Source organism: Anopheles nili, chromosome 3 (genome assembly GCF_943737925.1).
Source record: "Anopheles nili chromosome 3, idAnoNiliSN_F5_01, whole genome shotgun sequence".
NCBI lineage: Eukaryota > Metazoa > Arthropoda > Insecta > Diptera > Culicidae > Anopheles > Anopheles nili.
In genome coordinates this window covers 14,289,155-14,311,617 of record NC_071292.1, presented here as the reverse complement: position 1 = coordinate 14,311,617, position 22,463 = coordinate 14,289,155, and the positions used below count along the sequence as shown (strand labels likewise).

General features: G+C 44.9%; 1 protein-coding gene across 1 annotated transcript in view; it reads right to left on the bottom strand.

Annotated features, from left to right (window-relative positions):
• Positions 1-1,772: 1,772 nt before the first annotated feature.
• Positions 1,773-22,463, bottom strand: part of LOC128725711 (NPC intracellular cholesterol transporter 1) — a 30,908-nt gene continuing 10,217 nt past the window's right edge. The window contains exons 2-10 of the mRNA XM_053819477.1: positions 16,774-16,995; positions 14,533-15,057; positions 14,239-14,455; positions 11,660-11,800; positions 10,634-10,819; positions 8,702-10,552; positions 7,749-8,624; positions 2,720-3,028; positions 1,773-2,662 (exon numbers count right to left, since the gene is read on the bottom strand). Of these exons, the coding sequence (XP_053675452.1) occupies positions 2,094-2,662; positions 2,720-3,028; positions 7,749-8,624; positions 8,702-10,552; positions 10,634-10,819; positions 11,660-11,800; positions 14,239-14,455; positions 14,533-15,057; positions 16,774-16,995 (4,896 nt within the window). The 3' untranslated portion in view covers positions 1,773-2,093. The remainder of the gene's footprint in view (positions 2,663-2,719; positions 3,029-7,748; positions 8,625-8,701; positions 10,553-10,633; positions 10,820-11,659; positions 11,801-14,238; positions 14,456-14,532; positions 15,058-16,773; positions 16,996-22,463) is intronic.

Genomic DNA, 22,463 nt, shown 5'->3' with positions numbered 1-22,463 from the left:
GCGTTACCTTTTCTTCCTCCATTTAGTTCGAAGGTTTATGGTTGTTTGAGTGAGCCGTGGCACATGGGAGGGTGCTTTTGAACCCTCCCCACTAAGTGTGAACAGGTGGTTTGCAAATGAAAGGATCCAACGCACACAATCGGCAATCGGCTCACGCAGTCCAAAGGAAGCAAACTAGTCATAATCGTAACGGGAAAACGAATCACAGTCACAGTCGTTTCTTGGTAATTATTTCGCCCTCATTTCAGTAGTTTTGTTTTTTGTTTTTATAAATTCCGCGCTACAGCATAAAGAATTCGTCATACTATTGGTTGTATACATCTGCCACACTCTCTAACCAATCCTTATGAAAGGCCATTCAATTTTTTCATTCTTTTATACCGAAAAAAAAACCTAGACTCGAACGTTTTTCCCCCCATTTGCGGTCTCAGCATGCTCCTATAATACAATGCGATAATTCGTCACTTTATCTTGTTTTTGTACACACCACTCTTCGTAAATCTGCGCATACGCCCTCCATTCAGTACAGCCGAGTCGTCATTCTTTTAGACATCAATTTTTTGTTTGTTAGTTTACTTCATCCGCTGGTTTAGGATCGGGTGCGAAGAAGTGCCCCCCAATATCTATACATTCGCATACATCGCTTTAACGACATCTGATGCTACATTATACAATAGTAGCAGCTCCGATTCGAACAACTCCAATAATGGACGATCTAATGTCGCTGGCTCACAGTGTTCTATCATCCAACAGTATAAACATGTACTATCTAGCTTTTTTTGTCTTAAATCTCCCTTCTACATACCTAGACATCCAACGCATCTGCACGTTCGAGGCCATTACTTTACTCATAAGACAGAACGTAACAAACCAACTTTGTTTCCTATCTCTCTCTCTCTCTTTTTTCTCTCACACACACGCACACACTCTCTCTCTCTCTTTATCTTTCACATTATCCAGCCAGGAGCATTCGGAGGAACTCATGATTTACCAACAGTATCTTAAACCAGAATCTCAACTCTCACTGCTGCCTTGTTTCGCAATGTGATAACAACCAACAAGATGCTGATATACCTTTCCCCATTTATCATACGTCCCCAAACCTTTCATTTTACTCCTTGCATCCAACCAGTGAACAACAATCATTACACTACATCAACGAACCTTCAGCATTTTCGAAATAACAAATCTGGTTTCGCTATCCAATCTAATTTCTCCCTAAGGTCCACCTCGACTGGTTTTGTGTTCTTCATTCATGCGTTAATCAGTTATACGATCCTATGACGGAAAAGGATACACTGCTTAATATGCTGTATCCTACGACGGAGGAGGATACACTGCTTAATAGGAATATTCAGCTGGACACGAATGTATACAAACATACAAACATACATACATCGACACATGAACGCATGCATTCAGTTCGTGCCCTTGGTTCCTCTTGTAATCTGCTTTTTGATTTTTTGTTTAACATCTGTACATCTCCTAGCGTGATCACTTGGACTGATTCGCTGCTCGTTGCGTTTCGTTGTTGAATGCTCTGTGTTTGAACCATCACGAACCGTTCTATCGGGCGATAAAACAAACGTACTAAACAATCGCCCCACGCTATTGTTTCAGCTATGTTCAGTTAAGGACGAAAAGTTACAGAACACGATGCTCTGTGAATAGAGTTGTGATTTGTCCATCTGATGGCTAACAATACCCTGTTGAATATGAACTCGAGTGGAAACCGTTGGTCTGCAAGAGTAATGCTTCCACCCATCGCACACGACACATAACATATTATAGACCGACTCCAAGCTCATAGAGTTTGGTCATCGGACCGGTATCTTCCAGCGAGCCGTCCATCGAATAGTCGGGTGAAATCCGTGTACTTATATGTAATATATTCGATTGAACATAGGTTATTCTGCTTTCCGTTGCGATAGTTTTTCCGCAAATATGATTTCCCACGCACCACCCAAAATACAAAAAAAACACCACTATGCGCTTCGTCGTATCATCTGTCTCTCTTAACTCACTTGCCCTGCAATGATTTGTCATATCGCGAAAATTGCTCCTTGGCCCTGTTCTTAAATGTGTGTTATTTTTTACCGCCCCCGGGGAGCCATCGTTGAGCGAGAAGACGATGACGATTTCAGCGTTCTTCCGTCCGCACTTCCATCCGGTTCACCGTAGTTTTCGTTCGTGACATCACCATTATTGCTACCGCGCGGAGACACATTCGCTCTACTATCTCGTTCACTTTCCTGGTCGTCATCGTCCCCGTCCAAATCTTCGGAATCTTCCGCCACCACCAGGGGCGCTTTCGGGTGTTCGATTTCCGTTTGCGCGTCCTTCGAGCGGCTCTTCCGTAACCGATGCTTGCTGGAGGTTTTGGACGCTTTCGACGCCTTCGAAGACAGCGAGGACGATGAAATGGATGACGAAGGCGAAAGCTTCGATGCCAGCGCGGTCGCTGGGGCCGGGACTGTTGCTGGGCGATGCTGGTGTTCGTCCGTGGTAGATTTCGGTTGCTCACTTACAGATCCGCGCGTGGGGCTCGGCTTGCTGGGAGATGCTTGCTGCAAAAGAGGCTCGGTAAGCTCTTCCGTATCCTCTCCCGGAGGAACGTTGTGCCGGACGTGGACCTCGAGTGTGGTTCGGGTTTGTTGTTGACCTGGTGAATATTGCCGTTGCTGGTTGTGGGTGTGGGACTGTGACTGGACTCGGGCACCGGAATAGGTCGGTCCCGCTGCTGGCCAGTGCCGATCTCTTCCACCTGCTGTATCTGATCCTCGCTCTCCTCCTCTTCCTCCTGCTCTACGTTTTTCTTGCTCTTGGTGAGTCGCAGGATAATGCGATGCGTGCGGTCGCTGAAGGTCGTCGTGGTGCTCATTGTCGGCATGGAAGTCGGGAGATTGTCGATCGTCGTAGTACGCTGCATCCTGCTCCATATTTGGTTCCTCATCGATTTCATGAGCACTGGGGTGGTGTGGAGCGATTGTGGCGTCGTTATTGGCTCGTCTTCGGCGGTGCATCACGCCTGTTAGGATTCGCCAATCGGACATGTAGACAAACGAAGGGAGCGGGGGGAGAAAGAAAATGACACGCCAATCAGTTATATGAACCACCGACACATGGATTGCGCAAAACGGGTAATAGACACGAACGATCACATCACAAAGACCACTGTACATAACTTAAGTTTAGAAAAGCGTTCTAGGATGATATCAATCTACAGAGAACAACAGGAAATGGATGTAAATACGTACAACAAATTAACGTAAAAAAATCACCCAACAATATGAATATATCCTACCAAACGAATCAAAGCTACCAGCTACTAGAAGGTTATTGATTTGCAATAGCACTAACTATAGTATTTAATATTATCCAAAAAATCTTTCAAAAAACTAACATCAGCTGACCATACTTCTTCCTTCATTTGAAGCAGTTCCTTGAAATGAAACTGAATAAAATATCTGCATAAAAGACGCAAACAAATCTGTAAAAGGCAAAAAGCTTCCAACAAACGAAACATAATCTATTAGCACCCCTTAATGAATCTGACGATTTTTCCTTAGCTTTATTATTTACAGGAGAACGCATTCTGAATGGCCCTAAAAAGCTTGTTGATTTAAACTGATGGGTTTATTAGAAAAATGCACTTGGTGTTGTAAATAGCCCCGGAAGCTAATGGTTTGCGTTGGTTATCTATACATATATATACAGTGTTATGCACTTGTGATGCTCGGCCCCAACCACTATATGCTCGTGTAGTGGCGATCTGTGCATGACGTTCCTTTCAGCGGTGAGCTCTCCCGGTGATTTTCTCTAAGAAACCCAAGAAAGCACAGCATGTAACTAGAGAAACGTGTCTACATATTCGCTAGTACTAAAAGGTACCAACCTTCCACTCGCTCATGAACGGTTAACAATGAAACAATCTAAAAGGCACATTGGCACCCAAATCCGATCGTTGCTGGGGGGGTTCATTCATTCGCAGGACAGACAGACAAACACACAGATTGCACTACCGCACGTTCCGATGTGAGGACGTCTAGCCTAGCTAGCGTGGCTCAATAGGATAATGCTTCCAGTCGATCTGACAGCTGCACCCCCTCAAAATTATGCTTCATTTTGTCGTTCGAGCGTTACAAATGGAAACTAATAATTAACAATATCAAACACACCGTTGTGACGCGCTAGAGTGTGTAGTCGAAATCAGGTGCACGTAATACGAGAACCCAAAGATCTAACATTATGGCTCAAGCACCCTTTCAGGTGGTATACATAAGATCGCAAAAGAACGTGTCGGTGCAAGGACTATGGAAATGATCGTGCGACTGATACACCGATGGGAGAGTAAACTGTGTTACAGCAAATGATAATAACGAAACGAAACATAGATACACCGAGAGGGCGTTTTGTATGGAACGAAACTGATCCAGTTTTAGGCGCCCCAAAACAGATTCACCCGTTTCACCTTGGAAAAAGCTGCTCATAGGAAGGTTGATGAAGTATGAAAGATTCTAGTAATGTTGATGCACACAACGAAGGAAATAAAACATAAATAAACCGGAACCGAAGAAACACAACCCGGTAAATGAAATACTTAGTAACCGTGTATATCGGCCTCGATTCGCTCAAACATAAATATTCTTTCATCCCGGTGCAGCTGCGACACACGCACGCACGATGAAGTACGGCAGAGGGAGCGGCAGGAGAGGAGCGAGAAAGAAAATCGAGAGCAAAGATAGAAAGAAGAGAACAAAACGAGACAACATCGGTAGGAAACAGGTATTAGTAATTTCGTTACAAAACGATAGTGCTTCTGTGCAAGGATGCTCCGGGAAGGCGCAGCAAGTACGTAATGCTTATCGGCCATTAAAACATCAGCTACATTGGCGTGTGATCTGTCTTTTAATTTCGCAAAATAGGAACCTACCGCATTCAAGCCACAAAGGAAACAGAACAATAAACTAAACGGCTAAGTGCATTCATTCATGTTTCGAAACTAACGTGTGCTTTTTTCCTTTTTTCTTATAGTCCTTTAGTGATAGACAGTTTAGATGATGATGTATTCTACACATCTGTCTCTGTGAGTATTAAATGTGCGTCAGTACAAAAGCCTTCATATGCAAGCACATTAGAAAAGGAACCAACTTAAAAACATGCAAAATCATAAGGTAAAAATTGATAGTACACAACCTATCGATGTAATAGTTAGCTGTAGCTACAGTTTTGAGCCACTTTTTAGTTGAAATAATGAAAATATTTAACGAAAGACCCAAACGACCATACAGAATATTATCTACAATCACTCTCTAAAAAACAGATTGAGAAGAATTCCATGCAAATACAAATATAAAAAAAACATAATTCCTGAACGAAGAACAATGAAACAAAATCGTCCATTTACGATGAACTAATAGTCGGGCCATAACGATAATTATCAAAAGACACGTATCTCATTGCATACTCACATTTTCGTACAAATTTGCTAGTTTTTCACATTCCCAGAGGAAAGAAAAGGTGAGTACGCAAGCATACGCCTGTTTCCCATGCGTTAGAAACGTAACTTAAAACTCAAAGTAAAGCTTAAGCTGCAGATGCTAATGGAATCAATCGGGATCTTTTCAGCAGCTAGTGGTCTTAAGGAACTAGGACTCTATACAATCGCCCTTGGCCGTATAAGTGGCGGTTGTCACATCGCTCATCGGTAGCGTCATATTGAGGCAGTATTCCTTGTTCGAGTAGTACGTGCTTTCGCCACTCAATTGGAAGTCCTTCTTCGAACCTCGCTCTCTGCCCCAATGCCGCCACCGATACCCGATGCAGCCACATTGCGTCTCCACCGTGCTACCGGTGTCGATCGATCGATCGATCGCATGATCGATGGTCGATTCCTGAGCATCGATGGATGGCGATTCGTGCACCGCTGCTGTGGCTGCTGCTGTTCCCGTTGGTGAAGCGACAACCTTAAAACTACTAGATTTACACCAAGCCGCGTGCTGGGAGCAACAGCAGCCACCCCGAGCGGATTGACAGTGAGCTGAGGCATGCTTCCTTTCAGTGCTAATACTAAAAATCGTGCAAAAGCAGTGCGAGGCCGATGGTGAGATGGGTGCTGGTGATGACGATGATGAGTTGGCAGTGCTGGATGAGGATGCAGGTGCTACTACGCAAGTACAACAACGGCCAGGACGCTCGTGACGACCACTACTACTATCCTCGAAGCGCGAGGGGCCGTCCGCCGGAGCGGCGCTGGACTGCGAATGATTGTGAACAACACAAGTTGGATTGGATTTGCTTACGGTTGTCGAGAGGGACGTTTCCTGGGTTTCCTGCATCGCTTGCCGTCGGTGATTGGCCAGTTTGACTTTGTTGATAGGGGCGCCTGGGTAGGTTATGATTTTTTTGGTTTGTTTGTTTGGTTCGTATGTTGGAATTCCGATTTTCGTATCAAACGAATGATATATTTATTCCGTGGTACAGATATCGAGTTCGAGTCCGTTTGTATGTGGTTCATAATGATGTGGACAACCAATGGACATATAACCATCGGACGGAAACATCCCCGGTTAAGACGGAAACGTTCGCACAGTAACGCACCGACGCGTGCAATGTATGGCCCAATTGAAAGCAAACGATTTTTGTTATTCGAGTTGATGGGAAGAGAAGAAAAACGAAGAGAAAAAAATATACGATTTTGGATTAATAAATTTTGCTACTCAACGTGCCGTGATAGATTTCTAGGGGTCAACTATACATAAGGCAAGATGTAGGGGAACACGTTTCCAAACTATATAGAAAAGGGTACTTAGTATCCTTGGCTTTACGAAACGAGGGAATAATCAAGACAAGTCTCTAACAGACCGACATGCACTACCTCATGATACGTTATGTTCGATATTGTATAAAACGGAACTGTATATTGATAGTGTTAAATGACCATTATTTAAGAGCATACGACTTTTCTACTTCTCGAGAAGTTAACATTCACAAGACGGATTGACAACTACTTCATTCAACGAGTCATTACATTATGGAAAACTTCCAGCAGTTGCTCGAATGTCTAGCGTTGTGCTGTATATTAGTTTCAAAATTAAATATGACACACATCTGATGATAATTATGTGAACAAGGGAAAAAATGGACGGACGATTTCGTGGACGCCCGTAAAGCTATTTCAAGCTAAATTGGAAGTGGCTCGGAATGATCGAATAGCGGACAAGCTTTCGATGGCGATTGGCAAATTCAAACTGTAAAGTATTAAATTATAATCGTGCCAAAACCCGATATGAATTTAATTGAGATTAAAACGCACACAACGAACAGGAATTATGTTGATGAGAGATAATATCAATTGCCCTCAAATAACTAAATAAAACATGAAGATATTGCGAGTTAGCTGCACAGGGAGAAGGATTTGCATTTGTTTAATTATCGCTAAAACACATAAAGGAATGGAAACGAAAATTGGACGAAACGAAAATGTTTTTTTAATTGCTATTTGTTTGCAGTATTGCCAAGGCGATAGTAGCGATGAAAATAAGTACAAACAAAGGCACAAGAGTGCAAGTGAGCGCACATTGCCCTTAACTAGCGAACTTAGATTCGAGACCGAACAAATTAAAAAGGGAAAAGATGGAAAACGAGCGATTCAAAATCGAAAACACCTTAAAAAAACACACACCTTGCACTCTTGTACGTGTAGGTGAGCCGGAAATGAATGTTGGTATCGATTCAAAAATACTCACCGATATAGCTTAGAAGCACCGGCAGGAACACAAGCCCATGGGCGGCACCATACAGTACAATGCCCAAGTACATGCGGAAGTAGAACACCTGGAAGATCTGGCTGTGCGCGAAACCGAGCACAAGAATGCCACCGAACTTCGTGAGCGTGATACCGGAGAACACGGAGCTGCCCATCTTGGTGAGCGCGTCGGCCGCACGCTTTTCGCGGGTTTCCTCCACCGACATGGAGAAGCTGTGCACAAGATGTGAACAGAACTCGACGCTGATGCCGACCGCCATCACGAGATTCACGAGCGATACGGCGTTGAGTGATATGTTCCAGTGGTACATCAACCCACCGATGTTAATCACGATCATGGTGATGGTGATCACCACCACCAACGACGAATGTATGTCGAAACCCATCAGCAGGAACGTGACGATGAAAATGGCCAGCACCGAGATGCCCATGCTCTTCAGAGTGTCAGGCCACATCGTTAGGTACTGTTCGTAAAATACGTAAAACACCGAATACGGGAAAACCTCGATCTGCTGAATGTCCGCCTCGTTGCGTCCCTGCAACCGAAGATTGGCGTGGATCGTGCTCGTGATGTTACTGGATATTTTCCGTGCCGAACGAAGTGCTTCGTAGTAGTCAGATGAAGATTTCAAGATCGTGTGATAAGCCATGAAGAATGATGCACCAACGTCGTTGTACGTAGCGGACGATGCATCAGGCCGATACTTAACGCCACTTCCGTATGCGGCATGTCCCGCTTTGGCACACGCCTCGTCCGGATTGTCTTCGAGGAAGAATGAAACGTAATGGCGGAAGCTGTTTTCTGCCGGTCTCTTTTGTGGAGTCAGCGATACATCGCAAGCATCGCATGCACTCTCTGCAACGATGAAAGATAAAAACACAAAATTCGGTTAAAAAACAACTGCATATTGCCAGCAATCATTCAACACTTACTTTGATGCGGACAGAAACTTCCGTTGCCCCACTGTTTGCAGCATCCGGGTGCAGCCGACCAATCGATGTAGTCATCTAGCCAGGAGGATGGTGGTCGTGCTAGATACGACGACTGTGGTTGTTTGCTCGCGATGTACAGCTGAGTCGACAAGCTGTCGAGATTACAATATTGCCCACCGCAGATAAGATTCTGATCGTGCATAGTCGAATAGTTTAGTCCGCTCTTCACTACGAAGTATACTGGCGGTCCGATACTCAGATATTGCTGCAGGTACCGGAAATACTTCAACACGAAGCTGTCACCCGGCATCGAAAGCTCCTGATCCAGACCGATGTCGATGTGCGGCGCAACGGCGATGCTAGAACACAGCCAGCCGAAAAACACGATCATAACCGCTACCCGGACCGGCTTACGCATCACAAACGGTACGTAGATGTTTTTGAAGAACTTGTACAGCAGACCCTCTCCGATTATGCCGGGAGCATCCTTCTTCGAGCCGCGCAGGAAGCAAAACACATCCAGCCGATTGTCCGCCTGACGGATCGTGTCCAGTGCCAACAAGCTCACAAAGCACGTGATTTGCAGGAAGAAATCAATCAGCAACGCCATACCGGCGTACAGCGCGAACGCACGCACGGCTGGCATGTCGGACAGTCCACCGAGGAAAAAGCAGCAACTTTCGCTGACCGATGTCAGCAGAATCGAGGGACCCACGCGTCCAAGGATGCGCCCAATGTGTTCGGCATGCGTTTCAGTGGGTTTTTTCGTATCACGCTGGTGTGTCTGCACCAGGATGAAGATGTTGTCGACACCAACGGCCAGCACGAGGAATGGAATCACCTCCACGATGATGAGAGTCGCCGGGACACCGATGTAGCCGAATATGCCCACCGAGGCTACGACAGAAGCGAGCACAATCGCCACACCACCCAGACCGAGTGTCACCTTCGAGTCAATCAGCGCTCGGCTCCACTGGTTTACGTGTCCTAGCGAGATCGCAATGTACGCGAACATGATGATATACGACACCAGAATGGTCGAAACATCCGACTGTGACTCGCGCGCCAGCTCATCCTCGATCGAGCGCTCGGACGTGAACGCGATGCTCATGTTCTCGCGCGTCCAGTTCTTCATGAAACGCACGTATTCCGTTTCCCAGGCCAGTGCGGGCTGCAGCTTGTCCTTGTCATGATAGTTTCGCACCAGGAACGTCAAGATGACGGCACTCGCTTCCGTGTAGCTTGGCTTCTCGTCGGGCGTTTTCGGTTGCGGGATACCACCGAGCGCGATGGCCGGATCGATTGGGCCACCGTACGGTGCCAAGCAGGCTGGATTGTAATAGTTCCCGAAGCACTGTACCATCTTGTCCAGATAGTTCACCACGAAGCCTTGGCTATCCTCCTCCTCGTCGTTAAAATTGTCCATGTCGTCCGAGAAGTAACCCCACAACGATTGAACTACACAATCCTTCGTTTGAACCGGTCCGGCGTAGCTGGAACTGAGCGGCGCGATGCAGATATCTTTGAATCCGATCGTTTCGTTACTGGCATCGGCACGCGTGGCCTGGATTTTCTTGATCTGCTCCTGGAGATCGAACACGTTCAGCAGGAACTGCCGATTGAACACGGGCCCAAACTGAATAACGCCGTTCGACGTGTTGTGCATTACGTTGCTAATGTTCTCCGCTTTGATGATGATCTGCTCAATACGGTAAAACGGCTCAAAGGTGGAGTCGAAATACTCGCGCTCAACGCGTGATCGCGAATAGGGTGAGGCCCACAGTTCGACCGGGTTGGTTGTGACTCGCAGAAAATTAATTCCCATACCCATTGCCACGATGAAAACGAGACCTATTGCAAAGGAAACACAACATCGATTAATTGAAATCTAGCTGTAGAAATAGGATGTGAAAGAGCGGTAAACTAGCTTACCTCCGAACAGTACAAGCCACGGATGTTTGGCGCATGTAGTTCCCCAAGCAGTGAAGAAATGCTCCAGGGCGGTTTCCGTCTTCGCTCCAAGTCGTTCAAAGTAGCCCGATTCGTCATCGTCCTCATCGCCGGCTGCCACGCTGGATGGATGTGGCCGCAGTTCTTGCTCACCGTCCCAGGTTGCACCTGAGAGTAACAAAAACGAAACAATCAATTACCACCTTTCGCAATGATTCCGACGTGCACCGGACAAGTAAGCATCAACTAATATACATGCGGACTTTTCAGGGATGAGAATGCACATAGATACAGTTAGAGGGTGAGGTTTAGTGCAGCAGATATGTAAACGGTTTCCACAGGACATGTATGAGGTGTGATTAGCGTGACTGGTATTAGATATAACGTTTCGTTATTAATTCACAACCGCGCCCCTGACACGGTGTGAACATAGATATAAATTTCCTTACACATTTTGCTGCAATCTAGTCGAAATGTAGTTCGTTTGTAATTTATACTACGGTTGCAATGGTCAAACGAACAGAAAGACAGATAACAAAACAAGTGATAAGGCTAAATGCTATGTGCAGGAAACAATGCCACCTAAATAATAATAAAGTGAATTAACGCAGCATCCACACTGTGTGCTACAGAATATTACGGAACATGTGCGGAAGTCACGCTTGTTAACAAAAGCTAGCTACAATTGTTTGCAAGAAATACACTTTTACACGTGACAGTGAGCATTAGAGGGATGGCGTTTGGAACGATGTGTGGTAATGGTTTGTGAACAATTGATTCCCAATTTCCCGAGTAGATGATGGTGATCGTGTTTAAATTGGAAGCAAAACACTCTTCAGCTTTTAACGACACAGACACGCAACGATTAGGACTTTTACCGAAAGCAATGCGATGCGCGTGTGGTGTGTGAATGTGAGATAAATGACGATGACAGGATTGATGAAAATATTAAAACGATGTGTATGATAACAAACAAAATCATATCCAACAAACCAGAAGAAAACCTACTCGATCGTTTCGACTGTAGCGGTGAGTCTTCCCGATCCGTGCCCAGATCGCCACTGTTAGAGGAGAGCCCACCGGCCAACCTGCGGCCCACGGTAGACCGCAGGCCCGATGGCACCGCGTCACCACTATTTACCAACAGTTCTATTAGGGAAGTATCGAACCCCACCGGTAGCCAGTAGTGTGCGTGTGGTTGTTGTTGATGATGTTGTTCAATCGAATGCAGCAAGGGGGTGTTCATTTTATATATTGATTTTGGGGTGTAGCGATCGGATGTTTAATTCGTATCCGTGTACGGAGTGTTGATATTTTTGTTGCGATTTCGTTACATTGAGTTTCGAGGAGCAAAATTTAATGATGAAGATGATGTGGTGGTTGTTGCATGTGGTTTACGATTTTCAGGTTTGTTTTAGCCATTCCGCGATTTTGTTTTAGCAAAACCGAAGAGAAAAGGAAGAAAAAAAGAAAACGAAAAACAAGGTGCAATCAGTCAGAATTGTTGAAAAATGTTATGATGAATTTTCGATCCCAAATTTGACCCCGTCAAGGACGAAGGCATCTGTATAACGATTGCATCCATGTTACGATTAAATTCTAAACGAAGATTATATCGTACCAAACGCTAGGTTTACTTTCACTCGGTTGTACCGCATATTAGTCACACTTGAAAAATTGTTAGATCTCCACCAAAAACGTTAAGTATTTAAAAAGCCATTTGAATGAACTTGTGCATGGAGAACGCTTCGAGTTTGATTATTCTCACTTAATACTAATGGGCTAATAAAAATTGCAAAAAATTCAGACCACCCTTATGTATGACAACAGCGTATCATATCATCTCAATCGAAGCTGCAGTTGAAAAATCCAATTTTTTTTACCTGAATTCATTTACCAAAACTTTATGCTCTTTTTGTAGCAAATGAAGCAATTAAGGTTCCATTACATTGTCAATTGGAGCAAAAAATTGATGATTAAAAAAACACGCTACATTTGGTTTCATTCTAACACAACCTTTAACACAGGAGAAGTTTTGTTAGAATGAAAGAAAGGAGCACAAATAATTATTGTCATCAAAAAAAGAAAAAAATATAAAAAATCGATGCATCCTTTTTGTCGCAATACGACAAAATTGTTTCATCGAGCGCTACACACGCAACCTGTTAAAAGGAGAACTTTGGCGGGACCAACTTAGGAAAACTAGCTAATTAAATAACTCATTCAAAAATACATCATCTAAGCGAAATGCCGCAATTATCGGTTCAGTAACAGAACAATGTATGTAAAAAGAACAACAGCTGAATGGTCGCATAATTAATATGGGTAATATGCGCGTCTGATTGCCAAGGCCACCGAATTATCGCAAAACATATCGAGCAAACTAGGCACAATCGATCGACAATACATCGACACACATAACATCAAACATTTATTCATTGATAAAAATTCCATCGGTACGCTACTACCGTGATCGGAGGAGACTGGTTAACGACATTTCGTCCAGTCAAACGTTATCCTATCAGCATCGGTAGAAATGCGACATAAGGTGGGGTCGAGGTTAATCAATGTCACCCCTCGAAAATGGTAATAATCAAACCCTTGTTCATTGTAATACGAATGAAATACAGGAGCAACCAGCCCCGTCTCTACTCCGAAGCAAGAGTCGGAATAACAACCGCACTGTGTCTCGTCCGGCACGAAGATTCCGGATGTTTCATGCATGAGCTACCGACGTACGATGAAGGAGGAGAGCGTTGTGGCGTCGTTGCGACCTCTGATCTTGGACTCGTTTGCCGGATGAATTCGATTATCGATCTTACGAATCGAAAATAAGCGTGAGATACCGTTGCAAAATATGCACCCGGTTGGTGAACGTACATTCTTCTGCGGCCAGTGTACATTGAGAGCCGCTTGCCGCGAAGGACATTCGTTCCAATTTACTTCGCACAAACAACGGTTGATCCTGACGTTTCCGCCGGCTTGGAGAAATAACAAATGTTGCAATCTGGCTGTTGAAATGCATCAATGCAATGGAATGATGCAGATTTAAACGACACTTCTCGAATCGCTTTAAAGTGTTTTGATCGATTCCAATAAACATTCTGATTGAGCAACCCCGTCTCGTGCCGATCGGTACTGGATGCAGTGTTTTATGTTTGAAAATAGCACTACTAGCCAGCCAATACGCAGAATCAGTGAATATCGGGCAGCTCAACAAAGAGAAGAAGCTATTTCATGCTGGAATGTAACACAAAATTTACTAATGCTATTCGGAAACCAAGAGCAGAATTTAAAACAGCGCCTGAAGAAGGAGAAAGTACACCGCAGTGCAACGGAATTGCAGCACGTTCTGCCTTCGTATTTGATTTTTCGACTTCCAAACGTGAAAAATAATCATACAATCTCGCGAAACGTTAGCATAGAGTGTGTCCAGCGTAGCAAAGGATAAAAAAAAGATAAGAAAAAAATTGATTGCTCTGTTCCACATCTAACCATAGGCTTCCCTCGAAGCAATTCTTTTTCAAACATACTAGTGCTAAGTAAAACAAGTGTTAGAATACGTGAAAATTTGGTCGAAAACTCACTTGCACCGCTGCCATTACCGCTGCTAGTACCGCTGCCAGAGTGACAAAGACAGGCACCGATCAGGAATAGGCCGCTGCAAACAACAAATACCACAAACATGACCACCGCGTATCCATCCATGTTGTAGATGACGAACGGCTGCGGTGGACTAGGTGGTGGTGGTGGTTTAGGACAGGACGCCTCGCAATCGACGCAAGAACAGGCTGGAGTGTTGGCCTGAAACAATGTAAGGACAATAGATTAAAGTCAACGCGATCCCTTCGATCGGCTTTTGATGCCAAATCCTTGCTTACATCCAACTTTTCACTGCAAGGCACGATGCGCGGATTCCACGGCAGAAAACCATCGATGGTTTCGTTCGGTGATCCGTGCGCCACGTAGTCGATCTGGAACGGGACGTACAGGTTGTTCTCGGCGTCACCCATGTAGAAGAACCATTTGGAGGCACTGCATCGAGATGCGCCCCAGTCTCCGCACATCAGATCAAGCGCCAGCTGACCTGTCGATGGTACCGACACCTGATTGCAAGACTCGAACGTTCCGTTAAGATACTGCTGCGTGATGTGGATATCGATCTTGGTGATGTACTCCTTCGGGGTTGGAGCGATCGTTGCGTCAGCACCAGGTTGGGATTCCGATTCGCCTGGCTCGGCATCGGCATCACCGTCGACTTCCTCCGTCGAGACCACCTTCATGAAGCTGGCCTGCTGCGTGCTGCAGGTAAAGTCGCACATATGCCGCACCAGATTCGCCATGCACGATGGGCATCTTGAGAGGAAGTTGGCTGCCAGGGCCACGTTTTTGTTAAGCACCTCAACCTGTGTGCAGCAAGGGTAGAGCATTGAAGAGTAATAATATTAGTGGGATAATCTTGGCAGAGCAACAAAATGAAGGAAAAACTACGCCAAATTCGATCGATCGATCAGTCAAGGACACTCGTTCTCCAATTTATACAACCCGTCAATCTCTCAACACACACACTTGCTATCCGATACATCACGAACGCACACCGCATGTCCTTCAAGATGCTAGCTTTGACAAACGGCGACCATCAGTGCAGGCTATTTTTAGCGAGCTGGAAAGTTGTGTTACTTTAGGAGAATTTAAAAGTCTCAAAACAACAGCTTTTACACTTTGACAATAAACGGATCTTTCACCAGATTTTCCTCACCCATACTCGTGAGCCACCAGCAAAGCAGCAGTTGCGCGGAAAAGCAAATATAATTGAAACCCATCCATCTTCCATTGCGTCAGTGCAACGAACAGCAGACGCGCACATCAACACCCTGCTAATGGAGGCCTGTAAAAATAGTTTCCCTCACAAATAACAAAAAACCGCCATTAAACTCCGCATGCTGTTATCTTCCCATCGCTTTTCCTGTATAGTGAAAACCTCGTCGGTTTGGATGTATATAAAATGATTTACTGACTTCGACTTTGACTAGAAGAAGCCCTCCTCACGCCATTAAATCGCACGAGGATCTATACGTGCTGCAAAAATTCCACGGCCTTCGTTCGGATGAACCATTAAGCATCAGCCACAGACTGGTTATCCCCAAGATTCGCTCCGATTCATGCGATAACCTTCACACGAGTCGGCGCCCTCTCTTGCACAACAATCCAAGTTCGAGATTGGGGTGCATCGTCCCCAGCTGACCTTAAAACCTACTGCCACCCGGTCGCCAGTGGGTAACCTTCTACGACACGTTCTAAAACGCGCACTGATATCGTGTTCTGTGATCCCCGGGGGTCCCTGACATCGTCTTATCCGACGAGAGTGACAACCAACCTGTGCTTTGACAATCAACTGCTGCTGTTCCTCGGAAGATGCCGATCGGCATTATTATGCACGTCGCCACCGTACCGATCGCGGCTGCTAAATGTGCAAAAGCAACACCGTCAGTTGGCACGCGGAATGCGCAGAATTTTGCTCATCACCTAGAGCGAGAGATTGTCATCGGGTTGCGGTGAATGCCGGGCGAGTGAAACCACGGTGGAAGTTTAGCAACACGCGCAACAGAGTGTAGCAGGCTACGCATCAACAAAATTCGACACGCTCTGCTAGCCGGATCGAGGAAGTACGCAAATCCGGACGAGTGAGCGTGGCGCGCTCATGGTTTCATGGTTTCGTCACTGTCAAGGTCAGTGTGGATTTTTTGTCGGGTTGTTTTTGGCTTCCGCAACCCTGCCAAAATTTAGCTTAGAACCGCCCAACCCAGAGCGGACGACGCTACAAACAAACTACTGCCGGTGCTGGGAGCGATGAGATCACTGATCTCGGTTTGAAGGGAACATTTGTCCAATACCAAATAGTACGCGTCCCATCGCCACGGCTGGGGCGTAGTATGTAAAGTGCTTTTGTCAGTTATTATTCTTAAAAACGAATGCGATGACATCGCCTGATTCCAAATTGATTTCTCGATGATCCTCAAGTGATGGGCGCGCTCTGATTTATTGCGACTGATCACCGGATCTCATACCTTAGTACACCGATAGAAGCAACCCTTATTAACAATATTTCCCAGCTCACTCACCTGTGCCGCATCGCAACATGTGTTCACGCTGCCCGTCGAGTCCTCGACCAGGAGATGTTTACACCACACCTTCAACAGTTCCTTCGTCTTGGTTTCGGCTGGCTTAGCCGTACCATTGTACGGGCAGTATTGCGCTCGGTTGAGCGAATCCACATTACAGATGCCATACCACACGCACTGCGAACCGGCATCATCTCCAGTACCCGCTGACTGTCCGTGAGTCTGTAAGGAAGAATGAGAAACGATAAGAAACAATGCGGTAAAGTGGAAACTATCGATCGCAGATGGGTGTGGAATTTTAGCTCAAAACTTTTCTTAAACGACACCACACCCCTATAGCACCCCTCCTGCAAGATTTATGATCAAGTTCACGTTTTAATGGACCTTTTCCTTGCCGTGTGCACGTGTCCTTCACCCAGTGCTCGTAATTAAACAGTCATTCGTTTTTTCCCCCTCCTTGAATGTGTTATTTTTATTTCTCCCATCAACTAATACGTTGACGGCGATCTAAACAGTGTGTGGTGACATTTTCCGCTCGCCAACAAACCCTCAAACCCTCTTGCCGGTAGAGCGGTAGAAAAATTGGCCGAAAATAATGTACTTTTGGGCAGAGGATGGCGAACGACAGTTTGGCGTTGACATTTCTCTATCCGGCTCCGGGCAGGGGTTCGAATGGGGCGATGATTACGTGAAAATTTGTATGCGGATTAATTACTGCGGCGGCATGTGTGTGTGTTTGTTTTGCGACTTCAGTTTTTCACCATCCTTCGTTGAAAGATGCCCACGCCGAGCAATAAATAACACGAATGCGAGAGGTAAGTAGACAGAAGCTATATCTACCAATAGCGTGATTCGTGTCACGTTTTTCCGGAGGAGAGTTTTCATATTTAATTTAAAAGATATTGATGATGTAAAACACATAGTGCGCGAATACATAAGACCTTATTTAATTGAGCTTCCTGGATGTTGGCTTTATAATAATATTCTAGCAAAATCTTGTTTTCCCTTGAACTGAAAACACATCGCTCATTTTCGTAGCATTTGTAGAGGTTGCAGATTAGCGTCTAGAGTTGGCGTGCATCTTCCCAGAACAACACAATCAGTGCCGTACCCTCTACCCTTCAACCGTGAAACTCGCTCAGAAAACGGAGCATTGCCCGGAGCAACTACTCACAATTCATAATTCAATTCCACGGCTCCATGATTTGTGCACACCCGGTGATGCATTTCTCACCCGTTCCCGTTCGCAACTCACGATTCAACCTCCTCAACTAACCGGACGGATGATTAGCATCGAACTCAATTAACCTCCCTAACTGGGCAACACGGACGCTCGTCTGGAATCATGAAATCTTGATCGCGCCATCGATAGCACTTCGAATGCAGGAAGAAGAAACTTGCCAGTGAGCTAAGAGTTCTAGAAGCATCTTGCTAATTAAAACCCCTACAGCGCACGGGGAATTATATTACCTAGCCGGTACCGGTATTCCCGCTGCTGTCTACCGCTCAAACCGTTCACGCAGTCGCACAAGTCGGCAAATTGAACGCTTTCGCAGTAAATCCACATCCAGTAGTTAAATCCACCTTAAGGGAAACTCGTCGCCGGCAAACTTCAAACGGAGTGCCAAAAGTCACGCAAGCCAACGTTTGGTTTACGAATCCACACGTTGTCTGTTCCGCAGCAAGAAGAACGTAGAACCAGCGTCGTTCTCTTCGAACAATACACGAATCATAGCAACGTGGAAATGAGGGCACATTCTTATGTCCATGAAGCCCGGAGGACAAAATCTCACACGCCCAGAAACCCCTGAGAAGATCGGATCACACGACTAATTGAATCAACGTCAGTCGGAAGAGTCAATTGGACGGATGGTTCTGAATCAATCATGTTAAGGGGGATCACACAGACACACCAGACAACGGCGGTTCATGTGTTTCGGAAAGCAATCCCACATGGCCCACCATAATGGTGCAGAGGTGATCTTTGGTGCAAGGATATTGTTCCTGATACAATCGAAACATGCACCTCTCGAGCGAAAAGAGAGACACTGAAATAAAGCCATATGGTTCGTACACAAAACCCAGCTACACCTTTCGTTATTATAGACACCACGCGCCGGTAACGCGTGTGGTATTAAACAAAGTCATCATATGATATTTTACACCGACGCGACTCACGCCGGTTTCGCTTACACGGGGTGCTGGCGTTTTACCCCCATTGTCCACTCGTTGATGTCGACAACACCTACCCCAATACCGATCTCTGGTGTTATATTTAAACGACCAACAAACCAAGCCAGCACCGATTGTTTGGGCCGAGAAGGGTTTAAAAATACACCCGTCTATTGTGATTTTGGCGTTTGGCTCATGTTCGGATGGCTCACCCCTATCCCGATGAGAACGATCACCAGATGCGTTTACCACCAAATAACCCGGCCCCATTTTCACCTTCAGCATTGCGCTATCGTCTGATTGCTTGGCAGACGACCAGCTCCCGGTGATTGCTCCCTATTGATGGTTGATCTTCTTGCAAGAAAACTAAATCTCTCAGCAAAACGCAACTACGTACCGGCGGAAATGCGTCACTTTGCAAACAAACGCCGCCGTAAAGAGAGATAGTAAGTCAGATGAAATCTGCTCCTTCAAACCCGCCAGTTTCGTTGGGGCACGTGTTTTACTTTGAGATAAAAAGGGTTGCGAGATACTCATTATCAGACGTCGGCTGATGTCTCGGTGCGTATGATGCAGTGGGTACTGACAAAAAATGATCTACTGCAAATTTGAGCTAACGATCTTCATTTGCTATCGCAAAAAAGCTTCGGTTGAAGGGTTTTCAAAGGGTATTTTACACAAAATCCTATCTAGTTTGCTCAAGTGTTCGTTCGCTCTTGAAGCTGAAAGAACATAGTCCACATCGTAGAAAAGCAATTAAAAATCACGTAACATAAAGCCAGCTATTACACTAGCCAACTACTACAAACACTTCCTTCCGCCAAAGGGAATTTACAACCCTTAAAAAAACAACCTCCATGACATGTGTTGGTAGTAACTTTGTGTTGTCATTAACGCCAACGTCGCGAACCTCACTACTCTTTTACACAAGCCACGTTCCATCGGTAAATGTTAAGTCATCGATATCGCATTTGCTTGAGCAACGTTAAGATCAACACAGGTTTCGTGGACATAGCCCCTTCGCTGCGAATCCAAGCGTTACTCATACCGAGCCATTTAGCTGTTTGTAAACTTGATCACCTACTCCATTTAAGGTCACATCTGATACAGAAAAGCTGCGACTTCTGCAAACAGGCAGAGATACTTCAAACAAACGACAATCATCAAGAGCAGGGATGCTTCACACAAATGTGACATATTTTAAAAGTGTAACATTGATTCAAAAATAATATTGCAATATGAACAATTAATTTTCATCTGTTGTGTTCCTACCGATCGAAAGATCATCTATGATCGGAAGTAGAGCATTTCCAACGCATTTCAAAACATATAAGGACACGTAAGCTAGATGCTCTTGAAGTGATTGGAATGATACTTTTTTTCATCAACGAATGACTCAATGAATGCATTCCATGACGTTTCCTTGCAATACCTGGAAGACCTTGAGCGCGACGTATCGCTTAGAGTGCCTGATCGATTCTATGGAATTTTACATCTCATAAAAATAGACTTAAATGGCATTCAGGAAGATTTGAACATAGTAATCCTATTGGCATTTTTAATCCAATAAAAGCAGAAAAATTGAAACAAATAATACAAATATACAGTTACCATTCAAGGGTGTTGATCTTGGACTAAATATTTTTAGAGGTTCCTTAAAGTCAATGGTGAAAGTGAAACCGAAATCGCTCCAGCGTAACAGCATTCGTCGAAGCTTATTATTGGCTCACATGCCTCAGGTGAATGTGAAGGAAAACGAGTAACTGGCGAGACGTGAGATTCAGAGCATAACCTCCACTAGTGAGCTGTTTCAGAGCTACCGCTAGCCCCGTTATTAGATGCATCTTTGGCCGGTTGGGCGGCAGGCATTCGCTTTAGATTATGGCTGTTTGTTATTATTTACACCGGGCTGTTATTTATCCAATTTTGGTATTTATGGAAAAAGTTCAGGCCTATTTCCCACAGGTCGAAGCTTTCAAGAATATAATAAATTTTTACGACAATCAATATTTGCATCACTCATTATTTTTTTAATTATATTAAATCCTTAGATGTTCTTCATGTTAAGATTCATGATATGTTTATTTTAGTTTTTATATACAAAAAAGTCTAAAGTGAAAAAACATAAAAAATAGAAGATTAAAAAACGTCTGTCCGCGTCCAATTTGGATCGATATTGTACTGCTTGTTTGGAACCATCCACGTAAATTATTAACGTTTTCTTCACTGAACAAAATGTGGTTTCCCCAATCCCCAGTCAACAAGGGATTACGGGACGCTTTCAGCGAGACTCGAGAACCTTCTTTCGTGACCTTTACCCATCGGCGGAAGTCAAGTAGCGCGATATGTTCCCTACGGCCGTAAAAAAAGGCAACCCCAACACAAGAGGAGAATCATCTAATCGACATTCGATCGAAACACGTGACCTTGGACTTGTCCCAAACGACCGTACATCTGATTAGAGAAAATTGGTTTTTAATCATAAAGCCCATCTGCATTCACCAACTGAAATACCGGAAAATCTAAATTCGTACTCGAAACGAAAGCCCAAGCCAACCGACGCGGAACGAGGACATACAAAGTGAATAGTAGGTTCCATCCCTTTGGCTAATTTACTTTCCTCATTTGGTATTTTAAACCAATGAACGATGACGCCTACTACACACCGGTTGCATGATGAAAGCGCACAAAATGGCTGCAATTTGCATGTTCTGCGTGCCATAGGACCATCGGAAAAGGATACGCCGATGCATTCAGGGCAGGGCGTGACAGAAAATAGACCAAAGCTCGCCATCACCCCGTCGGGGTTTCTCATTTCCAATGTAAAACGTATGAGACAGACATGTAACGATCGCGCCCGGGAAGCCTTTTTTGTTCAACCCACACAATAGTGTCACATCCCACCGCCTGAATCATACGAGAATTAGGTTAATGCTCAATTTACATGAAATGTAAAGGCTCTGGGTGGAACGGAGAAAGCCCCGAACACGTTCCGGTCAACGTGCGGAAATGCAGGCTGGAAAACACACACCGAAACCGAACGCAAGGATAATTTTCCAGCGAAAATTAAATCACATTTACGAGGCGACGACGCACTCCTGGCAATGATCCAGCGGGATCTCGCACTTATTCGTGCTTTTTAGAGCAAGCAACATCCAGTCCGACCGTGACCACGTTCGGGAGCGTCATCTAACATAGAGGAATGGTGCAATATATTTCACGGTTCCGCTCCAGAACTAGTTACGATCACCGCGCTTTGGGCCATGCATTTGTTTTGCGCGCTCTAAGGATATCTGGGTCGAGGATACTCTACCGGCGAATAGAGAAAATTTTAAAAAAACAAACGCAACGTAAAACAAAGCTGGTAAAATATCGATTGGTAATGGCCAACAAATTTCCAGCTAAACTAGGACAAACTCATGCATCACCGCTCAGCTTCCCGAAAATTAGACCAAGGATTAAAAGCGCGATCCCATTTGTTCATGCCAGCACAACTCTATTTCTACCAAATGCATTTT